We start from the raw sequence: 13,230 nt of genomic DNA, 5'->3' as shown, positions 1-13,230 counted from the left end.
TCACTCACTCACTCACTCAAACATAACAAGCGTGGAATATAAAGTCACCATATGGCCTGTAATCTTTATCATAAAAATAAGAAAAAAATGCATTTGTCAGACAAGTTTCACAACCTGTCGTCCTCTATTTGACCCGTGAAGATCCGGGGTAGAATAAGTCTTCAGCAACCCATTCTTGTCGTAAAAGGCGACTATGCTTGTCGTAAGAGGCGACTTACAGAATCGAGTGGTCAGGCTCGCTGACTTTGTGGATGCATGTCCTCGATCTCAATTACGTGGATCGATGCTCATGATATCAATCACTGGATTGTCTGGTCCAGACTCGATTATTTACATCTGGAATATTGCTGACTGAGTGCGGCGTTAAACAACAAATATACAAAACAAACACTTCAATACGTTTATCGTCGTGTCAGCAGGTTATTTTATTAAACTGACGAACAAAAGAAAGTATACACCCATGTTTGAAGGTGGGTAAAAATGAAACAAACAAAAAATGTGAATCATTGGATTGTCTGGTCCAGACTCGATTATTTCACAGACCGCCGTCATATAGCTGGAATATTGCTGAGTGCGGCGTTAAACAACAAACAAACATTCTCTATTTACTTCTGTTTAGACCCAAGTCTATCCTCAAAGACGCCAATCCCTTACTGGATACAGTTGTTAGGATGCAAACCTAATATACCATGTTCTTTCACTGGACAGAGAAACGTAAAATGCTTTATTCATATTCATGATTGTGGACCAACATTTGTCTAAAGGGCCCTGATCATGCATATAAAAATGAAGCATTTACTCCGTAGTAATTCTCACAAGGTATGATCACTTATGTCATAATTAATTCTACGAATAGATCTTCTAGTTTCTGGTATGGTCTGTAGCCATAAGCCCTTCCTGGTTATCAAAGATCGGTTCCATGAACGTGTTGTTTAGCAGTATACGCTTCTTGCTCGGTAACATCTTACCCCCCGTTCGCCTACACGGTCTCTCGAGTAGCAAGCAGCTCAATGTACAACCAATAGCTTACTGCCTTTTGAAACTCATTTGGATTTTTAAAAATATTATCCTCTCGTTCATTGTTAACGTGGTCGTGGACGCCGCGGAAAAGCGATGAGCGATGGGGAATATTTCAGCATCAAAGCTGCAACGGAGGAAGGAGGCTTGAGCTGCAGTAGGGCAGTGCCTGGTATGCACGGGTGTAGGGTTGATAGACAGATTAGCTACATGTGGTTTGTGGTTGTCCTCTACTCGCTAGGGCGATAATACCGCCAGGTTATGCCGGGTCTACAATCTTAATGAAATTTCCGATTGCTGAGTTTATGTGATGGGCTTCGCTCTCTATTGCTAGTCGCGAGTGTTGGGTGATTAGACAACTGTGATCCTGGACACGTTTGCCGCGGATTCCTGATCGAAATGTATCTAATGTGTCACGTGATTTTCAAGAAAATTGGTAACTTCTCCACGTGTTGGCAGTGTAGTACATTCAGGGCTGCCTAGCGCGAGGGTAAATGTCGACCCTCCCCGGCGTCTTGAGGAGACCGAATCCGATCAATATTCTCTCGGAGAGTCTGGCGCGGGCTTTCCTCCTTGCATGAGGGACTCCCCTCGTTAGTGTGTGTGTCGTGGCGGGGAGGGAGGGTGGATACATGCCCTTCTTCCACAACATAGGAACGTTACAACTGGCTTTTTCATCGTATTGTCTGTGGATCAATACAACACTGTGTGTGACGCCGGAACCGTCGTCAGCATGGCCAAGTTTAACCCTGTCAGGATATTCAAGGTTCGTACTCCTTCCTTACTGTATCGAGTTACCTGGGTGGCTCAACCGAGGGTATTCGGGTTAGAAACAGATGCATATGTATGCAAATGATCAGATAGACCTCCAACATGGTCAGGCTCTAGGTCAGCAACAGGTAAACTGCCTAAGGTAGAGCTGGTTACTCGCACGATTTGAAAATGGTCCGTTTTCATTTAGAGAGAAACATTCACTTGGATTGCAGGGTTTTGTAAAGAGACCTTGCTTTAACTTTCGTAATCTTTCATTTTGTTTTATGTCAAGAATTGTTAATATTCTAGGCTATTTATTCAAGTCAATTTGCAGGTGTCCGTGCCCTCCACGTAAATTGTTCCGCTTCACCGTGAATCGTGTGGACAGAATTGGTCTTGTCTATCCACCTGCTGTAGCAAACGTGAACTTTCCCACCAGAGTGTTAAACCCTTCCCTGTAGCCACTGTTAACTTGGTCACTTGGAAAAGCGTTAGTCCCATTCCTTGGCCTGATGTAACCACTGGCAACTTTGTCACATCGAAAACCGTTACCACCATTCTCTCTCGTGATGTCGCCACTGTTAATCTCCTCGCTGAGAGGATCGTACGTCATCCCTTGTCATAATGTTCATACTGTTGACCTAGTCACTTAGATGCTCGTTCACACTTCTATCTCCCGTCTTAGAGCCTCGTTACCTCCAACCTTGACATAATGTTCACACTTCTATCTCTCCACTTAGAGGCTCGTTACCTCCAACCTTGACATAATGTTCACACTTCTATCTCTCCACTTAGAGGCCCGTTACCTCCAACCTTGACATACTGTTCACGCTTCTATCTCTCCACTTAGAGGCTCGTTACCTCCATCCTTGACATAATGTTCACACTTCTATCTCTCCACATAGAGGCTCGTTACCCCCAAACTTCTCGATGCCCGTTACCTCCAACCTTGACATGATGTTCACACTTCTATCTCTCCACTTAGAGGCTCGTTACCTCCAACCTTGACATAATGTTCACACTTCTATCTCTCCACTTAGAGGCTCGTTACCTCAAACCTCGACATAATGTTCACACTTCTATCTCTCCACTTAGAGGCCCGTTACCTCCAACCTTGACATACTGTTCACACTTTTATCTCTCCACTTAGAGGCTCGTTACCTCCAACCTTGACATAATGTTTACACTTCTATCTCTCCACTTAGAGGCTCGTTACCTCCAACCTTGACAACATGTTCACACTTCTATCTCTCCACTAAGAGGCTCGTTACCTCCAACCTTGACATAATGTTCACACTTCTATCTCTCCACTTAGAGGCTCGTTACCCCCAACCTTCTCGATGCCCGTTACCTCCAAACTTGACATTATGTTCACACTTCTATCTCTCCACTTAGAGACTCGTTACCTCCATCCTTGACATAATGTTCACACTTCTATCTCTCCACTTAGAGGCTCGTTACCTCAAACCTTGACATAATGTTCACACTTCTATCTCTCCACTTAGAGGCCCGTTACCCCCAACCTTGACATAATGTTCACACTTCTATCTCTCCACCTAGAGGCTCGTTACCCCCAACCTTGACATAATGTTCACACTTCTATCTCTCCACTTAGAGGCCCGTTACCCCCAACCTTGACATAATGTTCACACTTCTATCTCTCCACTTAGAGGCTCGTTACCTCCAACCTTGACATAATGTTCACACTTCTATCTCTCCACTTAGAGGCCCGTTACCCCCAACCTTGACATAATGTTCACACTTCTATCTCTCCACCTAGAGGCCCGTTACCTCCATCCTTGACATAATGTTCACACTTCTATCTCTCCACTTAGAGGCTCGTTACCTCCAACCTTCTCGATGCCCGTTACCTCCAAACTTGACATTATGTTCACACTTCTATCTCTCCACTTAGAGGCTCGTTACCTCCAACCTTGACATTATGTTCACACTTCTATCTCTCCACTTAGAGGCTCGTTACCCCCAACCTTGACATAATGTTCACACTTCTATCTCTCCACTTAGAGGCTCGTTACCTCCAACCTTGACATAATGTTCACACTTCTATCTCTCCACATAGAGGCTCGTTACCCCCAACCTTCTCGATGCCCGTTACCTCCAACCTTGACATGATGTTCACACTTCTATCTCCACTTAGAGGCTCGTTCCTCTTAACTTTCTCAGAATGTTCGCATTTTAAACGCATCACTTGCAGGATCGTACTTCAACCTCATCACCTGTGGTCCATTACCTCCAGTACCTCTCATTATATTCCTCAATCTTGCATCTTTTCATCTAAAGGACATTACCCCATTTGCTTGTCGTGACGCAGCATAAGGACCTAGTCACCTAGAGGCCCTTACCCCCATACCCTGTTGTGACGTAGCATGAGGACCTCGTCACCTAGACGACGTTTCCCTCATCCCTTGCCGTGACGTAACATTGTAAAGTAGTCAACTAGAGGACGTTACCCGAATCCCTTCCCGTGATGCGGTCTTCGCGAAGGTTGCGTTAGAGCAACGCGAACATACAGGATAGGAACAGGATACAGCAAAATGATCGGAAAAGATCGGAATAAGGATGGAGTTTTAGAATATGACTTTTTTCGGTTGTTTCATGTTGGTGAATGTATTCAAGGAAATAGTGAGGGTACTGCTGCTACGTATCTACTTTTTAGTAGATGCTCACACTTTTCACCTCTGGTTTGCATGTAAGAACTTATAAATACTGAATGCTACTTTGAATTAGAAGTTATATTACTTTCTGTGTTCCTTCACTCGCTCACTCAGACCATGACGCAACATTGTAAAGTCGTCACCTAGAGGATGTTACCCCATCCCTTGCCATGACGCAACATTGTAAAGTCGTCACCTAGAGGACGTTACCCCATCCCTTGCCATGACGCAACATTGTAAAGTCGTCACCAAGAGGACGTTACCCCATCCCTTGCCATGACGCAACATTGTAAAGTCGTCACCTAGAGGACGTTACCCCATCCCTTGCCATGACGCAACATCGTAAAGTCGTCACCAAGAGGACGTTACCCCATCCCTTGCCATGACGCAAAATTGTAAAGTCGTCACCAAGAGGACGTTACCCCATCCCTTGCCATGACGCAACATTGTAAAGTCGTCACCAAGAGGACGTTACCCCATCCCTTGCCATGACGCAACATTGTAAAGTCGTCACCAAGAGGACGTGACCCCATCCCTTGCCATGACGCAACATTTTAAAGTTGACACCTAGAGGACGTTACCCCAATCCCTTGCCATGACGCAACATTGTAAAGTCGTCACCTAGAGGACGTTACCCCAATCCCTTGCCATGACGCAACATTGTAAAGTCGTCACCAAGAGGACGTTACCCCATCCCTTGCCATGACGCAAAATTGTAAAGTCGTCACCAAGAGGACGTTACCCCAATCCCTTGCCATGACGCAACATTGTAAAGTCGTCACCAAGAGGACGTTACCCCATCCCTTGCCATGACGCGACATTGTAAAGTCGTCACTAAGAGGACGTTACCCCATCCCTTGCCATGACACAACATTGTAAAGTCGTCACCAAGAGGACGTTACCCCATCCCTTGCCATGACGCAACATTGTAAAGTCGTCACCAAGAGGACGTTACCCCATCCCTTGCCATGACGCAACATTGTAAAGTTGTCACCTAGAGGACGTGACCCCATCCCTTGCCATGACGCAACATTGTAAAGTTGTCACCTAGAGGACGTTACCCCAATCCCTTGCCATGACGCAACATTGTAAAGTCGTCACCTAGAGGACGTTACCCCAATCCCTTGCCATGACGCAACATTGTAAAGTCGTCACCTAGAGGACTTTACCCCATCCCTTGCCGTGATACAGCATGGGAACCCGGATTTACTTCAGCTCTGACTGACAGTACTACGCAGAGAGCCGCTACTTTTTATAGCCGCGATCACCGGCTATTAAATTGCTTCATGTCAGGTTCTGGAAGTTTAATTAGAAAGTGTCCAGTTTTTAGTCTTAGGAGAGATCAGGGCCAAGTTTTACATCCCTCAGCGAAAAAATGCCAAGTTTTCTGCACACAAAATGCTGCAAGAGACATGTTCCTGTTTTAATATTGAGAGCTGGATATGCAGACCTGTAAGCGATAACACCTTGAGACGGCGTATGATGCGATAGATATACCAGACCGAGTTGTTAAAATGTTCCTGTACCGAGACATGCGATCAATAGCACATGCCCATCACAGAAAATAAACTTTCTTCGCCGATGTCAATTTAATGGAATTGTGTTGATATCGGCCCGCACAGGTTCTCCTGACATCCTGATACTGGCGTAATTGTGGTAGCAATTGGAAAAATCACAAGTCAGTAACCGTAATAGGCAAAGAAACCCTGATTGCTAGTTGTGCCAGGAGAATGACTGATAGCCAGGTTTAAATACCGTATACTGTACTTTGCGTAATATTGGACTTTTTACCGAGACGATGAGAGAGCGACCTCGATTCTTCGTCTATCGTTAGTTTTATATATACTTTAACATCAACATTTCACTCGTCCTAACGTTACGATTTGTGAGAGGTCTGGCCATGTTGCAGACCTTGGTACAGTAGTGGATCTTCCAGCAAGACACTCCAGATGCACTGGATCAGATTAAGGCCATCGGTGTGTTCTGAAACCAGATCTACACCGTGCACCATATAATTACCATGATTCGTGGATATTTTGTCTACAGTCGTCATGTTAAACCAGATAGTTCTGATTATCTTGAAGTAAATAAAATAATCTGATTGCAGTAGTGTTTGCGTCTTATCCCCACCGCTGTCTAGAATATCTTTAATTGCGATTCTCGTTGTTTGAGAAAGTTCCGGTGTGTCTCTTCATGTGTGTTTCGAGTGTGTTTCACTGTGTTCGATTACGTTCCTGACTTATATCGTGTCTGAATATGTTGCTGTGTTTTACCATGTTTGAGTATGTTCTGCTGTGTTTCACCATGTTTGAGTATGTTCTGCTGTGTTTCACCATGTGTGAGTATGTTGCTGTGTTTCACCATGTGTGAGTATGTTCTGCTGTGTTTCACCATGTTTGAGTATGTTCTGCTGTGTTTCACCATGTGTGAGTATGTTGCTGTGTTTCACCATGTGTGAGTATGTTCTGCTGTGTTTCACCGTGTTTGAGTATGTTGCGGTGTTTCACCATGTGTGAGTATGTTCTGCTGTGTTTCACCATGTTTGAGTATGTTCTGCTGTGTTTCACCATGTGTGAGTATGTTGCTGTGTTTCACCATGTGTGAGTATGTTCTGTTGTGTTTCACCATGTCTGAGTATGTTGCTGTGTTTCACCATGTGTGAGTATGTTGCTGTGTTTCACCATGTGTGAGTATGTTGCTGTGTTTCACCATGTGTGAGTATGTTCTGCTGTGTTTCACCGTGTTTGAGTATGTTGCGGTGTGTCACCATGTTTGAGTAAGTTCTGTTGAGTTTCACCATGTCTGAGTATGTTGCTGTGTTTCACCATGATTGAGTATGTTCTGCTGTGTTTCACCATGTTTGAGTATGTTGCGGTGTTTCACCATGTTTGAGTAAGTTCTGCTGTGTTTCACCATGTGTGAGTATGTTGCTGTGTTTCACCATGTTTGAGTATGTTCTGTTGTGTTTCACCATGTGTGAGTATGTTGCTGTGTTTCACCATGTTTGAGTATGTTGCTGTGTTTCACCATGTGTGAGTATGTTGCTGTGTTTCACCATGTGTGAGTATGTTCTGATGTGTTTCACCATGTTTGAGTATGTTGCTGTGTTTCACCATGTTTGAGTATGTTGCTGTGTTTCACCATGTTTGAGTATGTTGCTGTGTTTCACCATGTTTGAGTATGTTGCTGTGTTTCACCATGTGTGAGTATGTTCTGATGTGTTTCACCATGTCTGAGTATGTTGCTGTGTTTCACCATGTTTGAGTATGTTGCTGTGTTTCACCATGTGTGAGTATGTTCTGTTGTGTTTCACCATGTCTGAGTATGTTGCTGTGTTTCACCATGTGTGAGTATGTTGCTGTGTTTCACCATGTCTGAGTATGTTGCTGTGTTTCACCATGTTTAAGTATGTTGCTGTGTTTCACCATGTGTATGTTCTGCTGTGTTTCACCATGTTTGCGTATGTTCTGCTGTGTTTCACCATGTTTGAGTATGTTCTGCTGTTTCACCATGTCTGAGTATGTTGCTGTGTTTCACCATGTGTATGTTCTGCTGTGTTTCACCATGTTTGAGTATGTTGCGGTGTTTCACCATGTTTGAGTACGTTCTGCTGTGTTTCACCATGTCTGAGTATGTTCTGCTGTGTTTCACCATGTCTGAGTATGTTCTGTTGTGTTTCACCATGTTTGAGTATGTTGCTGTGTTTCACCATGTCTGAGTACGTTCTGCTGTTTCACCATGTTTGAATGTGTTCTGCTCTGATTCATCCTCCAAAATGGTAACACGTCTGAAACTGCATCCAGCCAGCAGCCAAGCGAGTCCTATCATTATTGGATTACATGTATATTTTGATTAAGGTACTCCAGAAGCGGTCCTTTGTATCAGCACCGATGTCTTCTCTGTGTCCAGCCAATGTTCAAAATCCGTGTAAAATTACATTTGTTCCCACGATAAGAAACACGACATATATTTCCTGGCAAAGACCATACTCGCAACTTTAATATCGACGTAAATATTGACCGCTCTATAGATTCCTCTACTGGTTGAAGTATTTCCCACTGCAGGCATGGCGACATAAATGAGATATATCTCAGGTCGGCGATACACTCTTAGCGTCAGCTCGAGCATTATAAGGATACTTGGCTTTGGAAACCCAAACACAGGCCATGTTAGTTTCCCCACAATGGCACTGTAGAACATGTTACTGTCTGATTACTCTGTGTTTCGGTCTTATGAAGGTCACACTGCCCCGACTAGAAGTCCCCAGAGTCTCTAGGCCATCACGCGCACCCACTTCCGTCGCTCCCTCCTTCCAGAGACAACCAAGCCTCTTGGCAAGGTCTAATCCGTCTTAACTTTGTTAACTTTAAAGGATGTATACATCAGTTCAACTTTTCTCCACCAACAATTAAGTTACATTTCCTCATGCAGTTCTCTTTGTTGGTTTTTAACCTTTGCAAATGCTGCCTATTGTGGGTCTTGCTGATGATAGCGTCAGTTAAGCCAGGCTAATTTAGCTGGAACTCCGTAACTGTTAGATAACAGTATTTGTCCTAGCTACCGGCTTATAAGAAACGCCAGTCATTGAGATTCTAAACGGGATGGAAAATTTCATCCTTCTAGTAACATTTTCATTAACCATTTCTCAAGGCGATTTTCTCGGGAGAAGGAAAGCATGCATCCCAGGGCCCTTTCATCTGCTTCCTATTGTTTGTAATTGCATAAGATGAAGAAAATTGGAGCATTGTAGACCACATATTTATCCGTCAATGAGAGACCAGAGGTGTACTTTGCCGGCTGGAAGAGGCTACTGTATGGTGATCAATATCTCTTGCCAGCCAAACAACTGACGATCTTCGCGAAGGTTGCGTTAGAGCAACGCGAACATACAGGATAGGAACAGGATACGTCAAAATGTGATTGGAAAAGATTGGAATAAGGATAGAGTTTTAGAATATGATTTGTTTCGGTTGTTTCTTGTTGGTGAATGTATTCAAGGAAATAGTGAGGGTACTGCTGCTATGTATCTACTTTTCAGTCGATGCTCACACTTTTCACCTCTGGTTTGCATGTGAGAACTTATAAATACTGAATGCTACTTTGAGTTAGAAGGAACATTATCTCCTGTTTTCCTTCACTCGCTCACTCAGATCAAACCACCCTTCCAGGTACGAAGAGTGAGTGCGGTAATTTAACGTCACATCGGCAATATTTGAGCCATATCGTGACGGTTCAGGTACGAAGTACGTCACATTACACTTTCAAAGTGGCTTTGGTGAAGCTTTGTGATTAAAGCGTTCGCTCGTCAGTCCGAAGGTCTGGGTTTGATTCCCTACATGGATTCATTGTGTGACGCTCATTCCTGGTGTCCCACGCCGTGATGGAATATTGCTGAAAGGCGGCGTAAAATCATACTCACTCACTATCAGAGTGAGTTCAAATTTAACGTCGCATCGGCATTATTTCAGCCATATATCGACAAGTACTATATCAGAGGTGAATGTGGCATATACATGACAAACTCTCGGATGTGACGTGATGTTAGTGTTCCGGGGCAGAAAAAGTCCCAGAATATGAACCTACGAAAATGGGGATCTGGTGGTCCGACTGTTTGACTCAGTCATTGTACCCCGATGGCGTTGATCGTTGTACATGCTTACAGTTAGTGGTTTGCCTGTTCCAAACTAGGTTAGTTACAGTTTGACGTGGATTAGCTGAAATTGATATACTCTTATCCTTGCCCGTGCCGCCATAGTTCTGGTTGTGTAGCAACGTGATCAGAGGCTTTGATTGTTGCTAATAATGTGATCCACACCGGTTTGGCTCTCAGACTCAGCAGGCAGTCGTGATATAGCTTGAGTATTACTGGTTGTGTCATAAAACAGCATTCACTCACACAGAATGCATGATACTAAAATGTCAGGGAATAACTGCTAAAAACATCTCCATCTCCAAAACATAGTACAGTATTTGTGCGCCACGCTACACACAAGACTCTGGGATGTTCATCCAAGTGTGCTAATTTCGAGCGAGTCGACGAAACGAGCTAGGTTCTGTATCGATGGGCGATTTGCCATTCCAAAATTGTAATTGATTTTTGGAGGTAAGGAGAAAATCAACTTGTATATCACAAGAGAGACAGTGTAGATATTAGTTTGGATCGGGTGACTGTGGCTTTTAAAGCATTTACACGCCTTCGTGCTGGCGCCATGTTCCAAAGGCAGCTATATATGTTTGTGTCATGGCACCTCTACATTTATGAAATAACTGAGGTCTACCGCATTAAATGTGACGTCCTAATCTCACATTACTTACATTAGTTCTTTCTTCAGAGCCTCGTAGTTGTAATTCTTGTCGAAGGCGTAAGTTCCATGTAGTTACCCACCTCGCGTAGACCAGGCCCTTGTCTGCAGCAATCATCTGCGATGTCGCTGCGTGCCGGAAAAGTTAGTTAGTACAATTTTATTGCTTCAATGAAATGGGAAAGGCGTGAATTTGTGTGCCACGTGTCAGTGAGGAAGGAGGTTACAAATCGAGCTGATCAGACAGGTTTCATTAGACAAACATATCACGAACATCACCCAAAAGTGGCTGACCTCGCCGCCTGAACGGGTCTTCGCGAGGAGGTTCCAACATGGGTATTGGATAGCTTACAGGGATGGTTATGGCACTGAGGCAGTGTTCGTGTGTCATGTTCCTCCTTACGCATCACGTTGTTACAACGCTGCAGTGACGTTTATTAGTTGGTTACTTTCACTTCGACACGGACCCGTGAAGATCTAGGGTAGAATAAGTCTTCAGCAACCCAGGCTTGCCGTAAAAGGTGACTATGTTTGACGTAAGAGGCAACTAACAGGTTCGGGTGGTCAGGCTGGCTGACTTCGTTGATGCTTGTCATCGTATCTCAATGGCGTGGGTCGATGTTCATGATATCAATCACTGGATTGTCTGGTCCAGACTCGATTATTTACAGACCGCCGCCATATGCTGATTGCAGCGTTAAACAAACAAACAAAACTTCGATACGTGTATCGTCGTGTCAGCAGGTTATTATACTAAACTGATGGGCAAAAGAAAGTATACACCCATGTTTGATGGTGGCTAAAAATGAAACAAACAAAAAATGTTATTCGATGGTGATGTATTTGATACGGGTATCATAGTTGTGTTGGGGCTATTTTTGCGACTTGTACAGTTTTGATAACTTTTATAATTTTCGGTCAAATCCTATTTTTAAGTGTATACTTTGTTTTGCCCGTCAGTTGAACTGACCTGATTCAAACGTGCAATGACTGCAATTTTGCCAATGTAAGTCCCTTTCAAACACATCAAACCATCTTTATCTCGGAACTCGAAATTCCTTTTGATCCTCCCTACCACCTCCACCCCCATCCCGTCTAAGTGAGCCCCATAGGGGTGCCGGATCTGAAGAGGTCCTCGGCACGTTTGCTTGTTTAGTTTGCGGTTCCATTCCCTCCACTGGTACAAAATTTGAAGCCTGTGATATAGAACGGCGTTATTTACTAACACACAAATGCAAGGTGATTTAATCACAATATGCTAATATTTTTTGTCGGTTGTTTGTTTTTGGTTTTCTTTTTACTTTTTGATTTTGTTTTTATTATTGAAAAAGTTCTTATAAAGAATAGATTTCAAAAGTCATTATTTTTCGGTGTTGATATTATGCGCATTTTCTATGTAATTTTCCAGAATGAATCTAGCAATTTCAATGCATGCATAACCCATGAATGTGTTTTCTTTATTGCATTATTCTCGTTCTATTACCTTGGAACTCGGAATTTGCAGCTGAATAGGGACATTTGAACCTCATCATAATATTACCACAAAAACAACATAACAATTATTCTTAAAAGGTTGGGCGTTAGATGCTTGGGCACAACATCCATCTTTTGTTGCTCGCTCCGAAATACTTAAGCACTGAATGTGTGAAGTCATGTCTGGTGTCTTCATCTGCTACAGGACCGCTAAGAGCGGCATTAAACCCCACTAACTCCTCTATAGAATAGGGACGACAGTTGGAGCTTTGCGCTCAGCTATTTTGGTGTTTGTTTAGTTTATATCGCATAGATCAGCTTGCTTTTAAAATAATAACAAAGAGAGTTGACGTTGGAGAAACACTAAAACTCTGCAGCAACATCGGCCTGAAAACGAATCGTGACCTATCAGTCCGACTCACCACCGCCATCAGCTAAACAAGCAGACAGAAGACTCTCACAGCACTAAGTCTTGTACATCTAAAACTGTATTTTACAAACACGCAGTATCGACTTTGGGTGCTTCTAAGTGACAAGGCGATGCTGGCCTGCTTGTTGGTGTGATGAGATTGTGCCATTGTCGCACCTTGTATATGTGATAGCGGCATTTCGTAGGTGTAGGTTACCTCTTCTGTTACACATCAATTCTTTATAGTTGAGGTGCCATTTCATTGATTTGAACATAACGTGCCCGCTATTGCAAATCCCCTGCATCGCCCAGTCTTCTCACGCCGCTCTGTTATCCTCATTAAAAGGCAGTTGTGACACCGTGGCCTTGTATCCTCTATCAATATGGTGTCCAAGTGCACAGTATCATTTGAATATGGAACAACCGCCTCCGAAACCATGTCAATTGCTGCGTTTAGACACATTGCGTGTATTAATATTTGATCTGTCAATCGTGCTGGCAGACACCTCGCTCAGTTGCATAAGCTGACCGGAAGTTAGAGGGCATGCGTAACTCATGGTTTCAGATTCGAGTAGCATGTGTGTCGTCTGCTTGAGACGAA

At 43.6% G+C, this 13,230-nt stretch overlaps 1 protein-coding gene across 7 annotated transcripts in view; it reads left to right on the top strand.

Annotated features, from left to right (window-relative positions):
* Positions 1-13,230, top strand: part of LOC139454367 (uncharacterized) — a 128,112-nt gene that overhangs the window by 102,647 nt on the left and 12,235 nt on the right. The window contains exon 1 of one of the 7 annotated variants that reach the window (XM_071236018.1): positions 1,715-1,783. The exons of the other annotated variants lie outside the window; for them this stretch is intronic. Coding sequence (XP_071092119.1) covers positions 1,751-1,783 — 33 coding nt within the window. The 5' untranslated portion in view covers positions 1,715-1,750. Of the gene's footprint in view, positions 1-1,714; positions 1,784-13,230 lie in introns of those variants that run through there. 7 annotated transcript variants of the gene reach the window in all.

This window comes from Haliotis cracherodii, unplaced genomic scaffold (assembly GCF_022045235.1).
Source record: "Haliotis cracherodii isolate W230 unplaced genomic scaffold, xgHalCrac1.p SCAF_10, whole genome shotgun sequence".
In the NCBI taxonomy this organism is placed as follows: Eukaryota; Metazoa; Mollusca; class Gastropoda; order Lepetellida; family Haliotidae; genus Haliotis; species Haliotis cracherodii.
Note: the sequence above shows the minus strand (reverse complement) of the source record. Positions and strands in the feature narration are given on the sequence as shown.